This window comes from Sus scrofa, chromosome 6 (genome assembly GCF_054392235.1).
Source record: "Sus scrofa isolate SSC_HxYL_T2T_F1_AM1 chromosome 6, Sscrofa_HxYL_maternal_Yorkshire_Landrace_v2.0, whole genome shotgun sequence".
Classification (NCBI taxonomy): Eukaryota; Metazoa; Chordata; class Mammalia; order Artiodactyla; family Suidae; genus Sus; species Sus scrofa.
This window is the reverse complement of record NC_139388.1, coordinates 153,388,102-153,414,517: the sequence shown is the minus strand read 5'-3', so window position 1 is coordinate 153,414,517 and position 26,416 is coordinate 153,388,102. Positions and strand designations below refer to the sequence as shown.

At 38.0% G+C, this 26,416-nt stretch overlaps 2 protein-coding genes, 1 long non-coding RNA gene and 2 other non-coding genes across 17 annotated transcripts in view; 1 reads left to right on the top strand and 4 right to left on the bottom strand.

Moving 5' to 3' along the window:
- Positions 1-312: 312 nt before the first annotated feature.
- On the bottom strand, positions 313-1,858 carry LOC100522498 (eukaryotic translation initiation factor 5). The gene has a single exon (XM_084964854.1). It carries the CDS (start codon positions 1,336-1,338, stop codon positions 439-441), a length of 900 nt encoding a protein of 299 aa, XP_084820980.1. The 5' UTR covers positions 1,339-1,858; the 3' UTR covers positions 313-438.
- Positions 1,859-3,772: 1,914 nt separating this feature from the next.
- LOC146402902 (uncharacterized) lies at positions 3,773-8,785 on the bottom strand. The gene is made up of 3 exons (XR_014808105.1): positions 8,676-8,785; positions 7,662-7,727; positions 3,773-4,723 (listed from the first exon to the last, which is right to left on the bottom strand). It is a non-coding gene; the product is annotated as an uncharacterized LOC146402902 (long non-coding RNA).
- Positions 4,748-4,857, bottom strand: LOC146402904 (small nucleolar RNA SNORA16B/SNORA16A family). Its single transcript, XR_014808724.1, has one exon. It is a non-coding gene; the product is annotated as a small nucleolar RNA SNORA16B/SNORA16A family (small nucleolar RNA).
- On the bottom strand, positions 5,026-5,126 carry LOC146402903 (small nucleolar RNA SNORA16B/SNORA16A family). The gene has a single exon (XR_014808722.1). It is a non-coding gene; the product is annotated as a small nucleolar RNA SNORA16B/SNORA16A family (small nucleolar RNA).
- Positions 8,786-9,078: 293 nt separating the features above from the next.
- EFCAB7 (EF-hand calcium binding domain 7) overlaps positions 9,079-26,416 on the top strand; it is an 84,574-nt gene continuing 67,236 nt past the window's right edge. For 4 of the 13 annotated variants that reach the window (XR_014808084.1, XR_014808086.1, XM_084964838.1 and 1 more), the window contains exons 1-6: positions 9,079-9,178; positions 11,277-11,478; positions 22,148-22,359; positions 22,969-23,055; positions 23,643-23,838; positions 24,541-24,662. Coding sequence is in view for 8 of the 13 variants with exons in the window: in XM_084964838.1 (XP_084820964.1) it covers positions 11,292-11,478; positions 22,148-22,359; positions 22,969-23,055; positions 23,643-23,838; positions 24,541-24,662 (804 nt within the window). In the remaining 5 variants the exon portion in view is untranslated. The remainder of the gene's footprint in view (positions 9,179-11,276; positions 11,479-22,147; positions 22,360-22,968; positions 23,056-23,642; positions 23,839-24,540; positions 24,663-26,416) is intronic. The other 9 variants (XR_014808083.1, XM_084964837.1, XM_013988883.3 and 6 more) reach the window with 4 other exon arrangements.

The window sequence follows — 26,416 nt, the reverse complement described above, 5'->3', positions numbered from 1 at the left end:
TCTGCTGAAGACCTCTTTATAGTCTCAGCACCTAACAATACTAACAGGCTCCAATAATCTTATCAAGTGAAATGATGGTGCAACATTTTTTAAAGGAGCCATTTCAACTTAAGTCATTTGAGCCCCAAATCTGAAGAATGACCAAAATCAAATCTTTATTTTTGTAACTGTATAAATGTGATCCAAATGTGTCCACCACTGATTTTTCAAAAAGAAACATGCTATAAATAAACAAACTACACCTGCTCACTGATGTGTATGGATTCCCTAGATGTCTTGTTGGGTTTAATTACAGACACTCACAGCAATACATTTTTAGTAGAAAGTGTAGCATGATGTTAAGCCATTTTAGCTTTTGCACATCCACGTTGCACTTCAGGCTGATGATGCAAAAAGATTCTCAGCATTACACAGTTAAGCTGGGCCACACCCACCCCTTTAAATGGCATCAATATCAATGTCATCATCCTTGTTGTCAGACTTCACAGCTTCAACTTTTGATACGCTGGCAGTCTTCGAATACACCACCTCGATATTCTGATCTTCATCATCATCTTCACCACCAGAAGATTCTTCCTCGGCTTCCTTCAACCATCTTATAAATGGTTCCGCTTTGACACCAATCTCTTTGGCAAGTTCTTTTGAGACATGTTTCTTAGAAGCCTTTTCTGACCAGCTAATGATGATTTCTTCTTCCAGAGGGTCTGCGTCATACATCTCCTTCAAGATATGTGGAATTTTGGAGCTGAGCTGAGCTTGATGCATTGCTACCACACACTCCAAACCATGAAGAAGGTACTGTTGAGCTTTTCTGTTGTTGTGGCAAAATTGTAAGAAATGGTGCCTGTATTTCTTAATTTGTCCTCTAATCTTCTCATTAAAAAGAACTTCAGTCAAAACAAGAGGGCCCATGGCCTTTACATCCAATCTTTCTGCTTCAGCTACAATTTCTTTGTCAGATGAGTCAATAATACCCACTTCTTCCTTTTTCTTAACAAAATCAAACAAGATATTGACACGCTCTTCAACAGTCCTTTCCAAATCATCACTGAGGGTTAAAACTCTTGCATGGTCACTGATTTCGCCCATTCTGCGCCTTTGAGCTTCCTCTGTTGTATCCTCCCCCCAGTCATCATCCTCCTCTTCTTCCACAGCATGTGGAGGGGGATTGATTTCATTTGGTGGTGGTGGTGTCTCACTGCTGGACACGGTGCCATTTTCCTTGTCCTTGCCCTTACTGTTTTTCTTTTCCTTTTCTTTCTTTCCTGTACCACTGTCACTATTCTCAGGTGGGTTTTTGAGAATGAATGTGCAGAGTTTATGATGTGTGTCAAGCATGCCTCGATAGCCACAGGCTTAACAAGAATTACCTATTGTTTGCTTCTTTGGATTGACATGCAGATCTGTTTCAGGATTCTCACACTCAGGACAGAGAACAAATTTTTTAATGAATCCATCTAACATGTCTTGCAGCTTATTCGCCTCATGAGATCCATGGACGATGTAACAGTCATTCTTAACATCAAACTGGGTCTGTGCTCCCAGCTCACAACCAAAATATTTGGTGGGATATGTAGGAGGCCGATTAAGTGCTTTGGCTCCGTCAACCATGTTGACTATAACTGTCTTGATTCCATTTCCTTTGCCCTCGACCTTGGCAATCAGACGGGGCATCTTGTAGCGATAGAACTGGTCTGACATGCTGCGATTGACATTGACAGATATTTTGGCTTATTAGTGACTTTATCAGTAAGATGAAGAGATCTTTGATTGCAACTTTTTGGTATCCTCTATCGGAGAAGGAGGGGTGACATAAACGACTGCAAGAGTTCTCGGTCTCTGACATGAAAAATTTTTCGCTACTGAGGCTGTAAGCTTCTTGCTTGTATGCTTTGTTTTCCCAATACAGGTACCAATGGCTGCGCAACAGCTCTCTGGAATGTTCTCACTCGGACTCAATAATGTCCTTTATAGTCAATCCTCACCCCCATCACCACCCCAATCCTGGATCACTCATTGCATTTAATTGTCACATCTCTTTAGTCTCTCTTATCTAGAACGGTTTCTCAATTTTCTTTTTCTTGACCTTGACATTTTTCAAGAGCATAAGCTAGTTATTTTTGTAGAAGATCTGTCAATTTGGGTTTACCTGATATTTTCCAATGATGAAGTCATGTGGGAGTTTTGCCATAAATATTGCAAAAGTGACGCTGTATCCTTTGAGAGCAAGATAACTTGAGGCACATAATACTGGTTTGTCACAATATCGATATGCATTTTGATCATTAAGATGTTATCTGCCAGTTTTCCCCATGTAATAAGAAACCTTGTATGTAAATATCTTGTTTCCTATTAAACTTTCTCCGAGTGCTTTTAAAGAATCATTGATGATTTTCTAATTCTAACGTTTATACTGATTAATTAGCATTCCATTCCAAGGAATAACTTTCCTTTCTCCTCTATTTATTCACCTGTTTATATCACTATTGAGTCATGGAATTTTATTTTATCCAATGGATTGTAATCAATCCTATCATTTATTCGATGTTTAACTGTCCCATATTTGGCAGTTGGATCATTCCCCCTTCACACTGCCTCCAGTGTACCCATGTACCTGTAATTACTTGAGCACTTCCTTATTTTCTAGCACACAAAAATGTTCTCTGCTCCAGCACTGGAAGTAGGCTCTGGTTCAAAGGCGCATGGTTCCTTTTAGTAGGTAATGGTATTTAGAAATCAAAATCTCGGCACTATATGTATTCATTGCTACTTATGTCATTGCTTATAGACAATGGACAGAGCTAGAACAGAAAACACACACATACACACACACACTTTTCTATCTACCTGGATCTTTATACATATATTAAAAAATCTACAATTTCATATTGATACCTCCAATGCAAAGGCAACATATTTTAAATTTCTTAGACTACAGTGAAACCTAGTTTGCATCATTTGCAATCAACTTATCATTCTCTCAAGCCTAGAGTAGCAGAAACTAGTTTGAGAAGTGCTAACCCGTATTTGCCTAGTATTTTTAAAATGTAAAATGCATATACAGTTGACTCCTTTTTTTTTTTTTTTTTTTTTTTTGTCTTTTGTCTTTTTGCCATTTCTTGGGCTGCTCCAGAGGCATATGGAGGTTCCCAGGCTAGGGGTCGAATCAGAGCTGTAGCCGCCAGCCTACGCCAGAGCCACAGCAACAGTGGGATCCGAGCCACAGCAGCAACCTACACCACAGCTCATGGCAACGCCAGATCCTCAACCCACTGAGCAAGGCCAGGAATCGAACCCGCAACCTCATGGTTCTTAGTCGGATTCGTTAACCACTGAGCCACGACGGAACTCCCATTCCTGTTTTTCAAGATTGTTTTGGCTACCACAAGTGCTCTGTCTTTTCATAACATTTTTAAAATCAGTTTTTCTATTTCTTTAAAATGTTTCCCAAGATTGACAAGAATTTCATTGAATCCAAAGATCAGTTGGAGGAGTTCCTGACGTGGTGCAGCAGAAACAAATCTGACTAGGAACCATGAAGTTGCAGGTTCGATCTGTGGCCTTGCTCACTGGGTTAAGAATCTGGCATTGGCATTTGCTGTGGTGTAGGTCACAGACTTGGCTCGCATCCTGCATTGCTGTGGCTGTGGCGGAGGCTGGCAGCTGTAGCTCCAATTTGCCCCCTAGCCTGGGAACCTCCATATGTCGTGAGTGCGGCCCTAAAAAAATCAATCAATCAATCGATAAAGATCAATTGGAAAGGACATTTTAATAGTCTTTCATCCATAAGCATAATCGTTTATTTAAATCCTTGTTTTATCTAAGCAACATACTGTAATTTTCACAGTAGAAATCTTGCATATTTATTAAAAATATTTTTACATAACTATAATACAAATTCATTTTCCAGGTGTTCATTGCTAAAATGTAGAAATATAATTGATTTTTGTATTGCTGACCTTGTGCTCTGCATCTTTGCTAAATAGTTGTAATAATTGTTTTACAGCTTTTTTAGGGTTAGGGTTAGGATTAGGATCCTATCATTGGCAGATCATCAGTTTTACTTTTTTATTTCCAGTATTTATGCATTTCCTTTCTTTTTTAGCGTTTTGTTGAATAAAAGTTGTGAGACAGTATATTCTTGCCTCTTAATCTTAGAAAAAGTCTTCAGTGATAAGTATGATATACATAAGTTTTTCATAGGAATGAGTTCCTTTCTACTCTAGTTTGATGAGTTTTTATCATGAATGGGTGTGTTCTTCGTATAACTATTAATATGATCTACTTTAGAATCTATCTATCTATTGATCTATCTATCCATCCTTCCATCCAAGAGTCTTTTATTGGTCACTTATGTGCCAGGCACCAACATTAACAAAGCAAACAAACAAATAAACAGAATACCAAAAAACAAAGGTCAATGTTTCCATCTAAAGAAGTACATGGTTCTTTTAGCTTGCCTTTTCCCATACTGTTTCCCTTCCAACTCTGTAGCTCCACAATCACAGATGAAGATAGCTTTACTGGTATCAGGTCTTATTCTAAAGCACCGTTCCAGTTAACATGCCGGTATCTTCAAGATTCTTTATTATCAGACACTGCCAGGAAAATTTGGGGGAAAACAGGTCCCAAGGCTCTTGTGTTCCATCACTGTCATGAACCCAGGGTCCTCACTCTCCAGAACACTCAAGGTTAGTCATCCCGGGATCTTCAGCTGACACAACTGAGAAACAGAAGGTACAATGGAAACTGTCTTTTCCTGAAATGCCACAAATCAGATACACCAAGCAGAAGAGTGATCACAAAAAAACTGTCACTTTGGGCTCCTTTCAGCATTTTTTTTTTCTAGGGCCTGGAAGTTCACAGGCTAGGGGTGGAATTGGAGCTACAGCTGCTGGCCTATGCCACAGCCACAGCAACTCAGGATCCAAGCTGCCTCTACGACCTACCCCACAGCTCATGGTAATGCTGGATCCTTAACCTACTGAGTGGGGCCAGTGATCGAACCCACATGGTCATGGATACTAGTGTGGTTCATAATAGGCTGAGCCCTAACAGGAACTCCTGGGCTCTTTTTTGACCACAGCAGTTATGTGAAAGCAGCTGCAGCTTCAATAAGGACCATCTTTTAGTCTCCTTTTAAAGGCAATAATTGATTTTCAAATACTGTTAAGTGCATTCCTGGGATAAACCCCACTTGGACATGACATACAGGCCCTTTAGAGTTGCTGAATTAGGTTGGCTAATCTTTTCCTAAGGATTTTTGATTCTATCTTCATGAAATATATTGGTCAGCAATTTTATTAAAGTCCTTTCATTGTATTTTGTATCTGGTTAGGCTGGTATCAGTGTCATAGGATTAAGCGAGTTGGGATATGTATCCATAGAAATAAGTCTGATATTCTCTACCTTTTCATTGGCACCTTATTGCAGTTAAGACTTGATGTAGTAATTATATAGTTATAGGGTGTATAAGGTCTACATTCTGCTACTTGTTTTCCCTTTTTTTCTTTTTACTGCGGCACTACTGTGTATGGAAGTTCCCAGACCAGGGGTCGAATTAGAACTGCAGCTACCAGCCTAGGCCACAGCAGCAGCAATGTGGGATCTGAGGCACATCCGTGACCTACACCACAGCTTGCAGTAGTGCTGGATGCTTAACTCACTGAACAAGGCTAGTGATCGAACCCTAATCCTCATGGATATTACGTCAGGTTCTTAAGCAGCTGAGCCACAAGAGGAACTCCCTGCTCCTAGTTTTCTTAAAAAGAATTTTTTTGTCTGCAACCACGGCATACAGAAATTGTGGGGCCAGGGATCAAACCCGTGTCACTGCAGTCACCAGAGCCACTTGCAGCAACAATGCCAGATCCTTAGCCTGCTGAACCACAAGGGAACTCCTCTACTTGTATTCTATTTGTCTCATTTTTTTATTCCTCTGATCCTCCTTTCTTGCCTTCTTTTGATTAATTAAACATTTTTCAGTGTGCCACTTCCAATTCTTCTACTGTTTTAATGTAGGTTTTTTTTTTTTTTTGGCTATGTATTTTTTCTTTGGATTTTGTATTCGTTACTCTGGGGATTACAATGTCTTTTTAATACATCACAGTCCATTTAGAGTAAAAACAATACTACTTTACGCAAATGTAAGAATCTTACATTACTGTCCATTCCCTCTGTCCTTTGTGCTATACTATTATACATATGCCTATATATGTTGTAAAACCCACAACCTCATACCAAAAGTACCAAGTCATACCCAAAAGTCCTCATCCCAGTATCACTTAAAAACTATACTTTCACATGTAAATTGCCAAGATAACTTTTTGCATCACCATTTGTGACCCTGAGACTTAACCACATTGAAAAATAAATGTTTACCAGCAGTTGTGGAGATGCTCTGCTGAAATACTTTGGCATTACCTAGCCATTAATTTGGTCTTAAATCACTTTGCCAAAATACACTCAGCAAAGCTGCTATATATTTAAGATGTTAACCTCAACTTTAAGGTCATGTATTTATTGTCAGAATATAGTTACCACAGACTCTCCTAATGTAACGTGTACCTGTTAATATGTTAAGAAAATAGCTGTCTAAAACGTCCACATTGAAGGTTTTTTATTTTATTTATGTTTTTAGTTCTTTACAATGTATAGCAGAACAGCAGCGTAGTTCAGGAAATATCACTACTTTTAAGCAAACACACACCAGTTTCATCATATTCCTATTTGGCAGGGATTTTTGACACATTATCCTTGCAGCTTTGTATAAGAGCTAACTAGGTTATTTTTCTAGTGCAAAAGGAGGGAGACAAGTCTTTTTGCTTAATTCTGGGAAAAGGAAAACCACTTCAAGAATCCACAGCTTTTTCCTTTTTTTTTTTTTCTTTTTTTTCTTTTTAGTGCCACACCCGCAGCATATGGAGGTTCCCAGGCTAGGGGTCGAATTGGAGCTGCAGTTGCCAGCCTCTACCACAGCCACAGCAACGCAGGATCTGAGCGGTGTCTGCCACCTACACCACAGCTCAGGACAATACCGGATCCTTAGTCCACTGAGCAAGGCCAGGGATTGAACCTGCGTCCTCAAGGATGCTAATCAGATTCATTCTGCTGAGCCACGATAGGAACTCCAATAATCCATAACTTTTAAAGGTATAAGTGAAACACATTTTTTTTTTCTTTTAGGGCTGTACTCACAGCATATGGAAGTTCCCAGGCTAGGGGTTGAATCGGAGCTGCAGTTGCCAGCCTACTCGACAGGATAGGATCTGCCTGCCTATGCTACATCTGAGCTGTGCCTGCAGTCTACACCACAGCTCACAGGCAACTCCAGATCCTTAACCCACTGAATGAGGCCAGGGATTGAATCTGAATCCTCATGGTTACTAGTCAGATTTATTACCACTGAGCCACAAGGGGAACTCATGAAACATGTATTTATTGATACCTGTGTATAGGATACTTTATTAGATGCTGAGTTTCCTTATCTGGAAAGTAGAGGAGCACCAACCTTCTAAGGAGGTAACAGGAGCTCCTACCTTCCAAGGTCTGTTTTTAGGATTCAATGAGAAAATGTAGGTAAAGTGCTAAACATCTTAACCAAATCATAATTTAATATTAAATAGATGTAGGTTATTATTTCTGCAAATATTTCCACTTACATGTCAAGCCCTGTTTGATAGAGATGTCTTTCACTCCACCCTTTGTTACTTGGTATTTACCCAAATCTGAAAATAACAGAGAAATAAATTATTCTGAAAGTGCACAGGCACAGGTTCCTAAAGGACCCTGGTGACAAAAGGCAGCCAGGGAATCTTATGTGTTATATATTATCCGCCTCCACTCCAAAGAAAAAGTTCTTTACTGACCTTCAAAAAAAAAAAAAAAAAAAAAAAAGGAAAGAAAGAAAAGAAAAGAAATAAAGAGTTTCAATAGGGGAGTGATAAGCAAGAAAACTGAAGCCTGGAAATGACAAGTGACTTATCCAACGTTGGACAGCTTTTTCCAGAATTGTTTAGCTTCTTCAATTGAGAGCTGGAATTCTGGTCTCTTGGGACTCAGTCCTTGAGTTCTGCCACAAGTTTACATGAACTCACCACACCAATCTAGGCATTTAAGTGCTTTTTTTTTTTTTTGTCTTTTCAGGGCCGCACTGGAGGCATATGGAGGTCCCCAGGCTAGGGGTCTAATCGCAGCTGTAGCCTCTGGATTACACCACAGCCAGAGCAACGCCGGTTCCTTAACCCACTGAGCAAGGCCAGGGGTCGAACCCCAAACCTCATGGTTCCTAGTCGGATTTGCTTCCGCTGGGCCACGACGGGAACTCCGGCATTTAAGTGCTTTATTAAATCATACGGCGTGTTTCAATCTACTGTCTTATCCTCGTTATGTCAACCATTTTTGGAATCACTTCAAGCAATACGTCACCAAATATAGCTCACAGCATATAAAATCTGTCAAAAGCCTTGGAAAATCAGAATTAAAGTCGACAAATAGTCCCGGATAAGTATGGCTGGAAGAGAAACAGAGGTGGGTTCGGGGAACGAAAGACGAGGAACTGTGGGCAGGAAAATTTACACTCCCCAAAGCAGGGAAAAGGTTAATGGGCCATGTAATATCTACTCTTCTTGCCCATTGAGAGGCCCAACACACAGCAACACCTGGGGAGGAGATACCTATGGCATTCTGACATTCAGGGACGCACCCCCGCTGCTGGGTTAAACAGCCCAGCAATCTCCTCGGAAAGCACAGAGGAAACGCCGAAGTCCGAAAAGCGGCAGCGGACAGGCACTCGACCCTGTGCCACACTCAATGCCGCCTGCCGGAAACGGTCTCCCTGCGACAAGAGGTCCCAGGGTATGCCGGGAAGCGGCGAGAAGAGTCTTCGGGTAGGACCACACCCGGTCCCTGCCAGGGCAACGCAGTACCCTCTCTCACGACCTGACCAGAACGGCCCCCTAAGGAAGAGAGACAGAGCCACCTCTGTTCCCTCTGGAGTAACGGTCCCTTGATTTCTAGCCGGACTGTTTTGGGAGGTGCCCCGGATCTTGTTTCCGGTGGCAGAGAGGCGCAGTTGCCATGGTAATTAAAGGACAGCAGAGAACCTTTTTGCTGCGGTGAGATGATCGCGGAGTTGGTGAGAAGTGGCTGCGTTTCCTCGTTTGTGACCCGCAATTAGGTAGCCAGCAGTTCGCTGTCTCTGCCCCTTCGCCTGCTCCGCCCCTCACCGTTCGGCTTCCTTTTCTCCACCTGTTTCTTTTACTTCTCTGTAATACTTAGGCTTGCTCCATGTCTGTTCTTAAAATATACATATAAGTGCAGTTTTATGCCCAGAGGAATATAAAAATAGAGCGATGTTGCCCGAGATGGGTTGTGAACGTATTTCACTGTGTAGAGACGGAGACTGGATGGCTCTCTGTTTTCTCTCGGCCCTTTAGAAGCCTTAGGCGCTTGTTAACAGTTTATTTTTCTTGCTATTGTGTGACTGGTTATTTATGGAGCCGTTTGCGGCAGTATACTCTCTAGGCCCCTGTCTTGGTCTCAGGCTGGAGTTTTAAATGCAGGAGGTTTCCAAGCCCGAGGGGTGCAATTATATATTTATTTAAGCTTCAGTTTAGTCTCTCTTACAGAGAGGAGGGGGAAAAAAAAAAAGAATTCTGGAACATATCTGCCGTGGGATTTACACGTGAGGGAGTTCCCTTATTTGGAAAGAGCACTCGAGGACGATCTTAAAAAAATATATTTTAAAATTGCTGGCTGCAAGATGAACGTTTATTTTCCCTTCTTTTTGGAACAGTTTTCTTTTACATTTACGAGGAGAAGCGTGCACGCATATGTGTTTAAAACTGATGCTTAATTATAGTGATACCAATTTGCAGTAACCAGACTGTGACACCACATCCCTATGGGGTCCTTCTAAATCTGGTGTAAGATGAAGGTGTCAGGCAGGCGGTCTGTGTATTATAAATAGGGTACTTCATCCATGATAAGCGATTATTATCTTTCTTTCCCAAGTGTAAAAGACCTATATAATTCAAGAAGGTGCAAGTGATTTAGGCCTCCTGAGTAAGAATCCAATGAGTCCTGAAGGGGACCCTACCTGTGTCGTCTTATTGTTGAACTTGAAATATTCAATTTATTAGATTGAATGTATTTTTAGAAGTCAAAGCTGGATAAAATAATGTTGGAAGCTGTTAGGCCACCAGCACAATTTAGTGCCTCGTGGTAACTATTGTACAAGAAACCTTCATTCATATTAATAAAGAATTGTTATCGAAATTTACTGCCTTTTGCTATTTACTTAGGTGGGTGACATCTGTGTCTCTCAATTTCCTTATCTGTAAAACGAGCAGAAATAACTGGCCACTGTAATTCAAGATGTAAGACAGTTTTTTGTTGTTGTTGTTGTTTTCCTTTTTAGGGCTGCATCCGAGGCACATGGAAGTTCCCAGACTGGGGGTCCAATCAGAGCTGCATCTATGCCACAGCAACTTGGGATCCGAGCCATTCTTTGACCTACACCACACAGCTCATGGAAGTGTCAGATCCTTAACCCACTGAGTGAGGCCAAGGATTGAACTGGAATCCTCATAGACTCTAGTTGGGTTCTTCATCCACTGAGCCACCATGGGAACTCCTAGATGTAAGACAGTTCTTTAAGCTCCTATGATTAGAGGTGTTATAGAACTCCTCCAAATTACTACTATTATTAACATTATTATTGGATATTGCTATAAATGGGATTTTTGAAATTCAGCCTTTTAAAATGTGGGGCTGCATTGGTGAGGTATTAGTGAAATGACTTGGTTGATCCTCTTGTGGAGATGGATGCCAGCTGCTAATCACATTATGTTCAACTTCTGCTTATGGTGGAATTTCATTACCTACAATTTATTTAGCACTTAGTATGTGCCAAGAACTGTTCTGTATGCTTCACATGTATCAATTTACTTAATCCTTATGACAAGCCTATGAAGAGTCTCTACGGACTGTCTAATTTTGAGAGAATAGATGTGTGCTTTTCCTTTGCCCTATGACTGTTGTATTTGTCACATCATTGTTTTGGCTTTGCTGTTTTGGTGCTTATATATACATTTAGAAATCAACTGCCAAAGACTTATTCTAGTTTAACATATGACAGTATAACCATATGCATATTATAATGTGTACCTTTTTTCCACATATATAAATCTTAAAAGTCTTGATTTTCCCCTCATTTGAAAGGCAAAGTGACATTCGCATTTTAAGATGAACACTGACTAAAACAAAATTTTAAGTTATTTTCTAATAGAATGGCCATCAGTCCAGGAAATGATGCAGCCTTCTCCAGTCAGAAGTCAACGCTTTCAGAGAGCTCCCGATCAAAGAAATTTCCACTAACCGAAGAGGAGTTATTTTATATGAATTGTAGAGCTGCCTACTTAACTGTCTTCAAAAGCAGCTTAGATAACATTATTTCTAAAGATCAACTTTACCTAGGTAATTTATTTTTAATTTTGGTATCTTTGTCTTGTTGAAAGTTAATAGATCAGAAAGACTGGAATTAGAATTACACTTTAAATTATTCCAATTTCTTAGTGAAGCTTAGAACTAAATTATGCTATTGTGCTGTTTTATATAGCTACACAGTCCAGGAGTTTATAAATAAAACTTTTGGAGTTTCGGTCATGGCTCAGTGGTTAACGAATCCGACTAGGAACTATGAGGTTGTAGGTTCCATCCCTGGCCTTGCTAAGGGAGTTAAGGATCTGCTGTTGCTGTGGTGTGGGTCGCAGAGGCGACTCGGAACCTGCGTTGCTGTGGCCCTGGAGTAGGCCGGCAGCTACAACTCTGATTAGACCCCCTGGCCTGGGCACCTCCATATGCTGCAGGTGCAGCCCTAGAAAGAGACAAAAAGACCAAAAAAAAAAAAAAAGGAAAGAAAAAAAAAAAAACTTTCAATGTTTTTACAGACCAGATGAGTAATTTTGAGGTTTCATCAATTACTTGCTTAAAATATTTTAGAAATTCTTATCTTGGTACTTTAAGATATATGATAACGGAATTAAAACACTTTTAGCAGCTGAATCATGATTTTGAATTTGACCTACACTGGGGAAAATGTAAAGGACACTTTAAAAATGGGTTGAATGTAAAAGAGCAGTATTAGGAAATAAGTGAAATTTTAAAAGAGAGTTAAAGGGTTCTGGGTTTTGTCCTGCTTTTGGGGGTGTGTTGAGAGTTTGTCTTCTTAAATTCTTCTAGTTGCAGATATCCTCTAAACCAATGAATGTGGTCCTTCCTGGGTGTATAAAATGACTTGTATACTTGAGACAATGGTAGACAACGATGCCAGATAACACTATACTCATGTCAGTTTCATCAAGGCTGATAACTTTAAGAGTAGAGAAACTTGGACTTCCTGTCGTGGCGCAGTGGTTAACGAATCTGACTAGGAACCATGAGGTTGCGGGTTCGATCCCTGGCCTTGCTCAGTGGGTTAAGGATCTGGCGTTGCCGTGGTCACAGACGAGGCTTGGATCCCGCGTTGCTGTAGCTCTGGCGAAGGCCGGCGGCTATAGCTCTGATTCAACCCTTAGCCTGGGAACCTCCACATGCCACGTGAGCAGCCCTAGAAAAGGCAAAAAGATGAAAAAAAAAAAAAAAAAGTAGAGAAACTTGAGTTATTTTGCCAACTTCAGAAGCAGTTTCCTTAAATAAAAAATCTGATATATTTTTGCAGCAGTGTCTTGGATTTATACACAATAAGATCTCTATTTGAGGAAATCCATTTTGGGAAATATAAAAATTGAAAAGACTAAAATTTATATTTTATTAAAAACTATAATTTTAGTTTTTTTATTGTTCTTTTGAAAATAGGCTGAAATCTATTAAGTTTAAAAGTTAAACATGCTTTCTGTTACCATGGCATTTAGTTTGTAAATTAATGAGTATGTATTACTAATGTGCTATCAGTCTTATAGAATTATCTGGCAGGGTGCTAATGCACTGTTTATCTCTCTGACTTTGGGTTGTATGGTGAAAATATTCTACAAAATTGTAATGATATGTAATGCTTTCAGATAATCAAGATTTTCTTTTTCTTTCTTCTTTCTTTTCTTTTCTTTTCTTTTCTTTTCTTTGTCTTTTCTTTTTTTGCTTTTTAGGGCCGAACCCATGGCATATGGAAGTTCTCAGACTAGGGGTCAAATCAGAGCTGCAGCTGCAGGCCTATGCCACAGCCACAGCAATGCCAGATCCAAGCTGCATCTGTAACCTAAACTACAGCTCAGGGCAACCCCAGATCCTTAGTACACTGAGCGAGGCCAGGGATTGAACTTGCATCCTCATGGTTACTAGTTGGGTTCGTTATCACTCAGCCACAATGGGAACTCCCATGTAATCTAGATTTAAAAAAAAACTGGCAATGGAATCCTAAAACACATGCCCCTTTTTTGGTGATTCTCTTTGATAGATGAATTGAGGAATTGTCCACTTATACACTAGGCCGAATACTTATCTTTTTTTTCCTAGGCAGCATGGTAATTAGGACTTTTGTCTACATCCAAAATACACCTGTGGAAATTTAAAAATTACGTTGTCTCCACTGTTACAAATTTCCACAAAGGCTGTCTGTGTGGATGGAATGTGGCAGTTGCTATATCTGCAACTTTTGTTGACTCTGAGAGTCACTTCTAGTTGATGAGCTTGTTTCTGTGCCAGAGTTTTAAGTTGTCTAGGTACAATGCACTGGCATGATCTGAAGAATGGGAATACTCATATTGGTCCATGAACTTCTAATGTGTTATTAACTGTTAATTTTGACTATGTAGCAATTTTACACTTCAAGTGTGGACTTCATATTTAGATTATAAACTTTTTAGGAACCAAGAAGCTTGTATCTTTGAAAATAAAAAATGACCCCGTATTATTCTTGTGCATAAAGAATGTTCAATATAATGGGTTCACAAATGTCCATATTTTATTACCTGGATCTGGTTTCTATTTCCTTGAGGATCTTTTCTTCCTTCCTTCCTTTCTAACAGTTTGTATTTTATTGTTGTGTTGTTGCTGTTTTATATTTATTTATTTATTTGTTTGTTTTTAATTCAATGAAAATTTTGTTACATTTATAGTTGTACAACCATCATCAGAACCTAATTTTACATTTCCATCCCAAACCTGTCTCCTTTGGTAACCATGTTTTTCAAAGTCTGTGAGTCAGTTTCTGTTCTACAAAGAAATTCATTCTGTCCCTTTTTTAGATTCCACATATAAGTGATAGCATGTGACATTTGTGTCTCACTGTCCTACTAACTAACTTCACTTAGCATGATAATTTCTAGGCCCACCTACATTGCTGCAAATGCCATTATTTCAGTCCTTTTTATGGCTGGGTAATATTCCATTGTGTATATGTACCACATATTATTCTTTATCCACTCCTCTGTTGATGGACATTTAGATTGCTTCCATGTCTTGGCTTATTGTATATATTGCTGAGGTGAACACTGGAGTACATGTATCTTTTCTAGTCATGGTTTTTTTTTAATAGATGCCCAGGAGTAGGATGGCTGGATCAAATGGTAATTCTATTTTCAGGAATCTCCATACTATTTTCATAGTGGTTACACTAGTTTACATTCCCACCAATAGGGTGGGAGGGTTCCCTTTTCTCCACACTCTCTCCAGCATTTATTGTTTGTAGACATTTTGATGATGGCCTTTCTGGTTTGTGTAAGGTGATACCTCATAGTAGTTTTAATTCGCATTTCTCAAATAATTAGTGGTGTTGAATTAGTGGTGTTTAATGTGTTTTTAGGCCCTCTGTCTGTCTTCTTTGGGAAACTGTTTAGATCGTCTGTCCATTTTTTGATGAGGTTGTTTATTTTTTTTGGTATTGAACTTCAGGAGGTGTTTATATATTTTGGAGATTAATCCCTTGTCAGTTGCTTCATTTGCAAATATTTTCTTCCATTCTATGGGTTGTCTTTTCATTTTGTTTACAGTTTCCTTTGCTGTGCAAAACCTTTTAAATTTAATTAGGTCCCATTTGTTTATTTTTGTTTTTATTGTCATTACTCTAGGAGGTGGATCTGAGAAGATATTGCTGTGGTTTATGTCAGAGAGTGTTCAGCCTATGTTTTCCTCTCAGGGTTTTATAGTATCTGGTGTTATATTTAGGTCTTTAATCCATTTTGAGTTTATTTTTGTGTATGGTGTTGGGGAGCATTCTAATTTCATTCTTTTACATGTAGCTGTCCAGTTTTCCCAGCACCACTTACTAAAAGGACTGTCTTTTCTACATTGTATATTCTTTCCTCCTTTGTCATAGATTAGTTGACCATTGGTGTTTGGGTTTAATTCCGGACTTTCTATCCTGTTCCACTGATCTATATTTGTTTCTGTGCCAGTACCATATGGTTTTGATGACTGTAGCTTTGTAATATTACCTAAGGTCAGGGAGCCTGATTCCTCCAGCTCCATTTTTCTTTCTCAGGATGGCTTTGACTATTTTGGATCTTCTGTGCTTCCAAACAAACTTTAAAATATTTTGTTCTAGTTCTGTGAAAAGTACCACTGGTAATTTGTTGGGGATTGCATTGAATCTGTAGATTGCCTTTGGTAGTATAGTCATTTTAATAATATTGATTCTTCCAATCTAAGAGCATGGTATGTCTTTCCATCTATTTGTGTCATCTTTGATTTCTTTCATCAGTGTCAAATAGTTTTCAGAGTTCAGTCCTTTTGTCTCTTTAGGTAGGTTTACTCCTAGGTATTTTATTCTTTTGGACGTGATGGTAAATGGGATTGTTTCCCTAATTTCTCTTTCTGATCTTTTATTGTTAGTATATAGAAATGCAGTCAATTTCTGTGTATTAATTTTGTATCCTGTGACTTTGTCAAATTCTTTGATGAGCTCTAACAGTTTTCTGGTAGCATCTTCAGGATTTTCTAGGTATAGTATCATGCTATCTGCAAATAGTGGTAGTTTTATTTCTTCCTTTCCAATTTGTATTCCTTTTATTTCTTTTTCTCCTCTGATTGCTGTGGCTAGGACTTCCAAAAGTATGTTGAATAGTAGTGGTGAGAGTGGACATCCTTGTCTTGTTCCTGATCTCAGTGGGAATTCTTTCAGCTTTTCACCATTGAGAATGATGTTAGCTGTGGGTTTGTCATATATGGCCTTTTTTATGTTGAGATCGGTTCCCTCTATGCCCACTTTTGGAGGGTTTTTTATCAGAAATGGGTGTTGGATTTTGTCAAAAGCTTTTTCTGCCTATTGAGGGAATCATATAGTTTTTATTCTTCAGTTTGTTAATGTAGTGTATCACACTGATTGATTTGTGGGTATTGAAAAATCCTTGCATCTCTGAGATAAATCCCAGTTGATCATGGTGTACAATCCTTTTAATGTATTGCTGGATTCAGTTTGCTAGTATTTTGTTGAGGATTTTTGCATCTATGTTCATCAGTGATATTGGCCTGTAAATTTCTTTTTTTGTGGTATTTTTGTCTGGTTTTGGTATCAGGGTGATGTTGGCCTCATAGAATGAGTTTGGGAGCATTTCTTCCTCTGTAATTTTTTGAAATAATTTCAGAAGTGTAGGCATTAACTCTTCCCTAAATTTTTAATAGAAACGGCCTGTTGTTTGTCAGAAGTTTTTAAATCACAGTTTCAATTTCAGTACTTGTGAGTGGTCTATTCATCTTTTTGATTTCATCTTGGTTTGGTCTTGGAAGATTGTTCTTTTCTAAGAATCTGTCAATTTCTTCTAGGTTGTCTGTTTTATTGGCATATAGTTGCTTGTAGTAGTCTCTTATGATCCTTCTTCATTTTTAATTTTATTGATTTCAGGTCTCTCTCTTTTTTTCTTGAGGAGTCTGATCTATTTTGTTGATCTTTTCAAAGAACCAGCTTTTAGTTTCATTGATCTTTTCTATTGTTTCCTTCATTTCTATTTAATTTATTTATGCTCTGGTCTTTATGGTTTCTATCCTCCTGCTAACTTTGGGATTTGTTTGTTCTTCTTTCTCTAGTTGCTTTAGGTATGAAGTTAGGTTGTTTATTTGAGATTTTTCTTGTTTCCTGAGGTAGGCTTGTATTGCTATAAAATTCCCTCTTAGAACTGCTTTTGCTGCATTCCATAGGTTTTGAATTGTTTTGTCTTTGTTATCATTTGCTTCTAGATATTTTTTAATTTCCTCTTTGATTTCTTCAATGATCTATTTGTTGGATAGCATGTTGTTTAGTTTCCACATGTTGGTGTTTTTTTGCAGTTTTTTCTTGTTGTTTATTTCCAGTTGTATAATGTTGTGGTCAGAAAAGATGCTGGTATGACTTCACTTTTCTTAAACTTACGGAGGCTTGATTTGTGGCCCAGAATGTGACCTATTCTGGAGAATGGTCCATATGCACTTGAGAAGAATGTGTATCCTGCTGCTTTTGGATGGAGTGTTCTATAAATATCTATTCAGTCCATCTGGTTTAATGCACCATTTAAGGCCTGTGTTCCTTGTTGATTTTCTGTCTGATGATCTGTCCATTGCTGTAAATGGGGTGTTAAAGTCCCCCGCTATTATTGTGTTATTGTCAATTTCTCCTTTTAAGGTTATTAGCAGTTGCCTTATATATTGAGTTGATCCTATGTTGTGTGTATATGTTTACAATTGTTATAGCTTCTTCTTGAATTTATCCTTTGGTCATTATGTAATGTCCTTCTTTGTCTCTTACAGTATTCTTTATTTTAAGGTCTATTTGTCTGCTATGGGTATGGCTACTCCAGCTTTCTTTCGATTTCCTTTTGCATGGAATATTTTCTTCCATCCTCTCACTTTCAATTTATATGTGTCCCTAGAACTGAAGTGGGTGTCTTTTTTTTTTTTTTTTTTGTCTTTTGTCTTTTTGTCGTTGTTGTTGCTATTTCTTGGGCCGCTCCCGCGGCATATGGAGGTTCCCGGGCTAGGGGTTGAATCGGAGCTGTAGCCACCGGCCTACGCCAGAGCCACAGCAACGCAGGATCCAAGCCGTGTCTGCAACCTACACCACAGCTCACGGCAACGCCGGACCGTTAACCCACTGAGCAAGGGCAGGGACCGAACCCGCAACCTCATGGTTCCTAGTCGGATTCGTTAACCACTGCGCCACGACAGGAACTCCCTGAAGTGGGTGTCTTGAAGACAGCATATAAATGGGTCTTGTTTTTGTATCCATTCAACCAGTCTGTGTCTTTTGGTTGGGGCATTTAGTCCATTTACATTTAAGGTTATTATTGATATGTATGTTCTTATTGCCATTTTATTGTTTTGGATTTGTTTTTGTTCATCTTTTTTCTTCACTTCTTTGTGGTTTGATGACTATCTTTAGTGTTGTATTTGGATTGCTTTTTCATATTTGTGTTTGTATCTATTGTAGCTTTTTGGTTTGCAGTCACCATGAGGTTGGTTTTGATATAGGAGTCTATATATACACAAGATTGTTTTAAGTTGTTGGTCTCTTAATTGCAAGTGCATCTCCACTATCTTGCATTTGTACCCTCCTCTTCTCATGATTTCTAGTTTTGGTAGCATATTTGTGTGTGGATGATTTCCTACCCTTACTATATGTATCTCCTTACTGGTGAGCCTTGCCATTTGTAATATTTTTGATTCTAGTTGTGGCCTTTTCTTTTCCACCTAGAGAAGTTCCTTTAGTATTTGTTGTAAATCTGGTTTAGTGGTGCTGAATTCTTTTAATTTTGCTTGTCTCTAAAGCTTTTGATTTTTCCTTCAAATCTGAATAAGAGCCTTGCTGGGTAGAGTAATCTTAGTTGGAGGTTTTTTCCTGTCATCACTTTCAGTATATCATGCCACTCCCTTCCGGCTTATAGAGTTTCTGCTGAAAAATCAGCTGATAACCTTGGCGTTCCCTTTTATGTTATTTGTTTCTTTTCCCTAACTGCTTTCAATATTTCCTTTTTGTCTGTAATTTTGGTCAGTTTGATTAATATGTGTCTCGGGGTGTTCCTCCTTGTGCTTCTTGGATTTGAGTGAGTGATTTCTTTTTGGCTATTATCTCTTTAGGTATTTTCTCTGGCCCTTTCTCTCTGTCTTCTCCTTTGGGCACCCCATCATATGGATGGTGGTGCTTTAACATTGTCCCAGAGTCCTCCTAGACTGTCTTTATTTCTTTTCAACCTTTTTTCTCTCTTTTCTTCTATGTCAGTAATTTCCACTAGTCTGTACTCTACCTCACTTATTTGTTCTTCTGCCTCCTGTATTCTCCAGTTGGGTCCTTCTAGTGAATTTTTTATTTCAGTTATTGTATTTTGCATCTCTGCTTGCTTAATCTTTAAATCTTCTATTACTTTGCTCCATGTTTCCTGTAACTTATCTATCTTTGCTTCCAGTTTACTCCTAAGATCTTGAATCATCTTTACTATCATTAGTCTAAAGTCTTTTTCATGGAGGTTGGTAATCTTCAGATTACTTAGCTCTTTTTCATTTATCTGAGTCGTTTATCCGAGTCATCATTTTCTGCCTTTTCATTTTGTATAGATTTTTGATGTGGTCTCCTTTTTGCAGACAGTAGGGTTGCAGCCTCTCTTGCTTCTGACATCTGCCCCCCTTGTAGCTGAGGTTGGTCTGGAGGCTTGCTGCAGGCGTCCTGATGGGGACTGGTGTCTGCCCACTGGTAGGTGGAGGTGATTCTTATCCCTCTGGTGGGTGAGGCTTTGTCTCTGGGTGTGATTAGAGGCAGCTGGTGGGTGGTGCCTGGGTGGTCTTTAGGCAGACTGTTTGCTGATTGGTGGGGCTGTGTTCTCACCCCAGTTTGTTCTTTGGCCTGATGGGTGGGGCCAGATTTTCCCAAAATTGCCACCTCTAGAGGTGTTAATGCTATTGATTATTCCCAAGACTTTTGCCTCCAGTGTCCTTCACCTACAATGAACCACAGTCACCCCTGTTTTCCCAGCAGATCCTCCAAGAACTTCAGGCAGGTCTCACCCTGATTCTGATGGAGTCTCTGCTTTGCCCTGGTACCCAATGCACATGAAAAAGCCCATGTGCACCTTTCAAAAGTGGAGTCTGTTTCCCCCAGTCCCATGGAGCTCCTGTGCACAAGTCCCACTGGTTCTCAATGCCAAATGCTCCGGGGGCTCTTCCTCCCAATGCCAGATCCCCAGGCATGGGAACCTGACATGGGGCTCGGAACTCTCACTCCTCTGGGTGAGCCTCTTCTATATAGTTACTTTCCAGTCTGTGGGCCATCCACCTGGCAGGTATGGGGTTGTTTATATTGCATAATTGCCCCTCCTGCTGTCTCGATGTGGCCTCCTCTTTGTCTTCTGGAGTAGGATATCTTTTTTAATAGTTTCCGGTCTTGTTTTTTTGAAGGTTGTTCAGCAATTTGTTGTAATTTTGTTGCTTTTATGAGAGAAGGTAAGCTCCAGTCCTTTTACTCCACCATCTTAATCCCATTCTTTGAGGATATTTCTTTAGTTAAATTGATATATATGTGTGTGTGTGTGTGTATGTATATATATAATATAGATATATACTATTCTTTATTACATTAAACTGTAGAATAGCTAGACTATCCATTGGTAATGCATAGCTCCTGTGAAATCTCACCTCTGATAGTTGGAAGTATCTAACATAAAGTTTCAGGGGTTTTTTTGTGGTTTTTTTTTTGCTTGTTTGTTTGTTTTCTAGGGCCACAGCTGTGGCATATGGAGGTTCCCAGGCTAGGGGTCTAATTGGAGCTGAAGCTGCCAGCCTACGCCAGAGCCACAGCAATGCGGGATCCGAGCTGTGTCTGTGACCTATACCACAGCTCATGGCAATGCCGGATCCTTAACCCACTGAGCGAGGCCAGGGATGGAACCTGCAACTTTATGGTTCCTAGTCACATTTGTTAACCACTGAGCCATGATGGGAACGCCCAACATAAAGTTTTATAATAGACGTTTGCAGCCCAATTCAGGACAGTTAACACCTTTAAAAATTCTATTAATTCCCTTTGTGGTGCTTAGGAAACTTATTATTGGATCATTTTTGATAGTGTTAAGTCTTAATATGCAGAGATTAGTCTATTTGCAAATTACCAAATCACTTCTACTCAACAGTACAAAATATCTACAACTGTTTAAAACCGTTATATTTTAGTGTGATATGATACGCAAATATACAAAGCCTTTCTCACATTGTAATTCTTTGCCTTTTATAGTTATAAGGGTGTGGCTTTTAAAAAAGGAATGTCTTATGAATAACTATTTTTAAATGTACTGATTAAAAATGGAAAGTAATTTGACCATTGCATCTCTATAATAGACTTCTCTCAAAGTTTGTTGATATTCTTGATTTTTAGTAGGACCGCCAACTGCAATATAGTTGACATTTGGGACATGATTAATGTTTTTGAAACACTTTTTTTTTTTTTTTTTGGTCTTTTTAGGGCTGCACCTGCAGCATGTGGAGGTTACCAGGCTATGGGTCAAATCAGAGCTGCAGCCACTGGCCTACACCATAGCCATAGCAATGCCAGCTCCGAGCTGGATCTGCGACCTACACCACAGCTCACAGCAACACCTGATCCTTAACCCACTGAGCGAGGCCAGGGATCAAACCTGCATCATCATTGTGCTAGTCAGATTCATTTCCGCTGAGCCACAACAGGAACTCCTATTCTTGAAACTCTTAAAAGCTGGCAATGATGAACATTTTAGATATCATGATTTGTTGACAGTAATGTTCTCAATATTTCTCATTTTATTAAGATATTTGTTTAACCATAAAAAGTAATAATTTATGCTTTTTGTGGTTATTCTCATGTCTTCAAAACAAGTGAATGGTTGTTTTTAATCTTTTTTTTTTCTAGGCACTGTTATGAGATAAATTACATATTGTCAGTTAATTAAACTATGTAAGTTGAGAACCAACTGTTAGAACAGGAAAAAATCTATTTAATCTTGTCATTAATATATTGAGAATATTTAGCTTATAACATATATGTATGTTTTCATTTTTGAAAGCCAAGCATTCATTGATGTCATTAGATTATCAATACCAAAGTTAATATAATGGTATGTGTGTACTTTTATATAATGTAATATGTAACAATTTAAAGAAAAAATACACTTAAATATCAATTCCAAATGTTACTGTAACAAATATTTGTTTTATTGGGCAGCTCTTCAGCATGCAGGAAGAAATCCATCCCAAAAGACCATTAATAAGTATTGGACTCCTCAAACTGCCAAACTCAATTTTGATGATTTTTGTATAATTTTAAGAAAGGAAAAACCTACTTCAAAAGCAGAATTGCTAAAATCATTTAAGCAATTAGATGTAAATGATGATGGCTGTATTTTACACACTGATCTTTATAAACTTTTAACAAAGGTAAGAGCTGTGAAACAGTTTTGTAATATGCATATTTTGTAAAACAACTTGGAATCTAGCATCGGCTACTGAAGTCCACATCAAAAATAGCTATTTTACTGGCAGGTGAAATCAATCACATATATGTTGTTTGTAAAGTACTTAAGGATCCTTCTGGATGAAAGGTGCTTTATAAATAAAAGATAAGTATAAAATTGAACCCATGTTGTAATCCTCTTGTGTTCCTCTGCAGTTCTTTCCTGCCCAGCAGTCTTTGTAAATCAGTGATAGGTTCATATGTGATAAGCAAAAGAGAACTAAAGTATAAATAATATTCGGAAAAAATTCTCTTTCTTGGTACAACATGAGAAAGTATTATTATTCTAAATTTTATAGTAGTTATTACTGATATTCAGTAAACTTGAAATTCAGTACACTTTTACAAAATTTAATAAAATTGTGAAATTTTATTTCATGTAACAGTTTCATTCTCACTTGATGTAATACTCATTCTGGAATTTTTAATGAAACCATATATTCAAACTTGTAGAAAAGATTAAAATTAATTTCCACTTTCATGCATAACAAAATAATAATTATGTCCCTTTAAAATAAATCTTGTTTTTTCAGAGAGGTGAGAAGATGACTCGAGAAGAAGTAAATGCCATAATAAATTTGGCTGATGTAAATGCTGATGGCAAATTTGACTACATTAAGGTACATAAATAAGCTCATACTGATGTAAATTTGCTTACTGTATAGGAGAAGAATTTTTATAAAGGGGCACATCTTTTTACTATTGACATTGTGACGTATTTATATATTGTGTACTAATTATACTTGAAATTTAATCTCTCCATTCCCACAATTGTAATCTGATTATTACATTAAAAATAACATAACCAAGTTTAAATACATGTGCATACACATATACATGCACACACACACACACACACACACACACACACACACACTCTCATTAGAAACATGCCTTTTCTGGAGTGGAGGAATCATAAAAATTATTTAGAACAAATGCAAGTCTACACGTCTTGTGAAAAAATAATAATAAATCACCTCTCTTTGTGTAACATTTTATTTTCACTCAGAGTATGGTCTCCTCCTTAAATCATGGCTGCATTTCACTAGGTCACTTGAGGGTGGTCAAGAAAATAAAACGAGTAGCCCTGTTCAATAGGAAATATATTCTATCAGTCTATCCCTTGCTTACTAATGTGAATTTTCTTTCTCCTCCCAAATGTATGATTGAATGTTTTACCCATTGAAATACTTTTTGTTTCCTATAGTTTTGTAAATTATATATGACAACCAATGAACAATGTCTCAAAACTGCACTAGAAAAATTGGAGGTTGACAGTAAACTGAGGCGTCAACAGTTTGGAAGCCACATTGAAGGGTCCCCTGAAAGGGGCCCATCGCCAGTACCAAAACCATCACCTAGAATCATAAGAAAAACTGATCAAGAATCATTCTCAAATAAAGGTATTTGCTTTTTCTTCTTTGTTCAAGAATTAAGGATCAGGTAAAGGGGGGGAGGGATAAATTAGGAGTTTGGGATTAACTTAACACACTACTAAATATAAAATGGATAACCAGGAAGGACCTATTGTATAGCACATGGAACTGTACTCAATATCTTGTACTAATCTATAAGGTGAAAGAATCTGAAAAAGAGAATACACACACAAACACATTTATATCTATAGTTGAATCACTTTGCTGTACAACTGAAACTAACACAACATTGTAAACCAAGCATACTTCAAGAACAAAAAGAAAAAAAGGCATTAGCAATCATATTCAGATTTTTCCTTCCATCTTAGCTTAATCAGTGATAAAACAAATGAGAATCCAACTTTTGTTAGCTCCGTTTCTAGACTCACTTAGCTATAAAAATCTATTGAAGTAAAATTTTATTATGGAGCTTGACTTGGCTGTGCTCATTATATTTTATTAAAACTAAAATTTCAGGCTAAAAGATGACATATTGAAATAAAGAATCTTAGTAGACCATAAATTAGTAACCATTAAATCCTGATAAATATAAAACTTTTGACTCTATTTCACTGGAAGAACAAAGAGAGTGAAATTAATACATGGTCCTTTTATACTACACTGTTTAGAACAGGCTTCCTGTTGACACCTTTTCATAATATGAGACTAAATAGTTTTGACTTGTTACAGGTGACACCAGGAGCTCTCTACTGGCAACAACTAGAAAGTTCAAAACATCTGTTTCCTTCACAATTACCATGGGTGCTAATAGTAATCAAAACTCAAAGTTAACTGAGCCAAACTCAATAAAGGTATAGTATTTTAAATGAATAGACATTTCTTTTTCTGAAAGCAAATTTGATCTTGTTTATTAATAACTGTTTGGTGTTTACAGAGAACAAGTAAAGTTTGTGAAGTAAACATCTGGTTTTCTGTGGATCGCAGCCAGTTCTAATACGTCAGGTTTTCTCTAAGCCAGTTCTAATACATTTAAAGCAAAAATGAATAAGAATATTATTACAAGGTCTTTGGTTTGAAAATGACTTTTCAGTTTTTTTTTTTTTTTTTTTTTTTTTTTTTTTTTTTTTTTTTTTTTTTTAAATTATTGGAGTTGAATTCTTTTTTTTTTTTTTTTTTTTTTTTTTTTTTTTTTTTTTTGTCTTTTGTCTATTGTCTTTTTGTTGTTGTTGTTGTTGTTGTTATTGTTGCTATTTCTTGGGCCGCTCCCGCGGCATATGGAGGTTCCCAGGCTAGGGGTTGAATCGGAGCTGTAGCCACCGGCCTACGCCAGGGCCACAGCAACACGGGATCCGAGCCGCGTCTGCAACCTACACCACAGCTCACGGCAACGCCGGATCGTTAACCCACTGAGCAAGGGCAGGGATCGAACCCGCCACCTCATGGTTCCTAGTCGGATTCGTTAACCACTGCGCCACGACGGGAACTCCCTTTTCAGTTTTTGAACTTGATGACTAGATTATGCAGTTATGGACTTTGCCAAGCAGTTTTTCGTTGTGTTTAGCAAATATTTTCATGGATGTTTCTTATAAGTAAATCATTCATTCAGCATCAGTTCCTTTGAGAGAAGGACAACACAGTCGCTTTGCTAAGTCAGTATTTGTAGAGTGTTAATATTGATCTTCTTTCTTTGTTTTCCCTTTCTAGACTCAACCTTTACTAGTTTTCTTTCAACAGAAAATAATAGCTCCAGAAATATAAAACATTAACTGGAAAGTGCTAGGATACATTAAAAATGTGTACCTAGAGACCTGAGTAAAAGGGGGAAAAATGGTTATGACCACATACTATAACTGCTGTTAGAAAACTGAACTGATTGTTCTCAAGAGCTACATTTTTGTTTCAAATAACAACTCTGTATTTGTTATTGAACTCTGAAGTCCCTTATATCTTTAAATTGCTAGACAGTGACATTTGTTCTATATTAAAATTTTAAAACATTACCTCCAAGGAATTTTGTTCAGACTGCTTAGAAATCTGTACACCCTAAGCAATTTGGTGTGCATGTCCAGCATGTTCACACACAGCATTTGCTGTTCCAACAATACTGTATTCTACCAATGGGAGCGTTTTGTATTTCCCAGCTAAATTAAATGCTAATAAAATCAACTTAGTTAAATCATTGTTGTTTACCTGATTCAGAAGTGTAAATAAACATAATTTCAGCCAGTATAAAGATATAAATAAATATTAACATGGGTTATATTAAAGCCATAATAAAACTTTTTCTCTGTGTTATGCTCTTATTACCTGGGCCCATACCAATATAGTTCCTTTAATTTAGTTCAGCTCAACAAATATTCATTAAAAAGGTAACATATGTGAGCTCCTTTTTTTAGTATAATGGTCCTTGAATTGAAAAATAAAGATTAGGAGTTCCCATCATGGTGCAGTGGAAACGAATCTGACTAGGAACGATGAGGTTGCGGGTTCAATCCCAGGCCTCACTCTGTGGGTTAAGGATCCCGCATTGCTGTGAGCTGTGGTGTAGGTCGCAGACATGGCTGGGATCTGACATTGCTGTGGCTCTGTCGTAGGCCAGCAGCTA

What these genes read in the sequence shown, in the direction of transcription:
- LOC100522498 (XM_084964854.1), bottom strand. Translation starts at nt 1,338, where the DNA reads ATGCTTGACACACATCATAAACTCTGCACATTCATTCTCAAAAACCCA.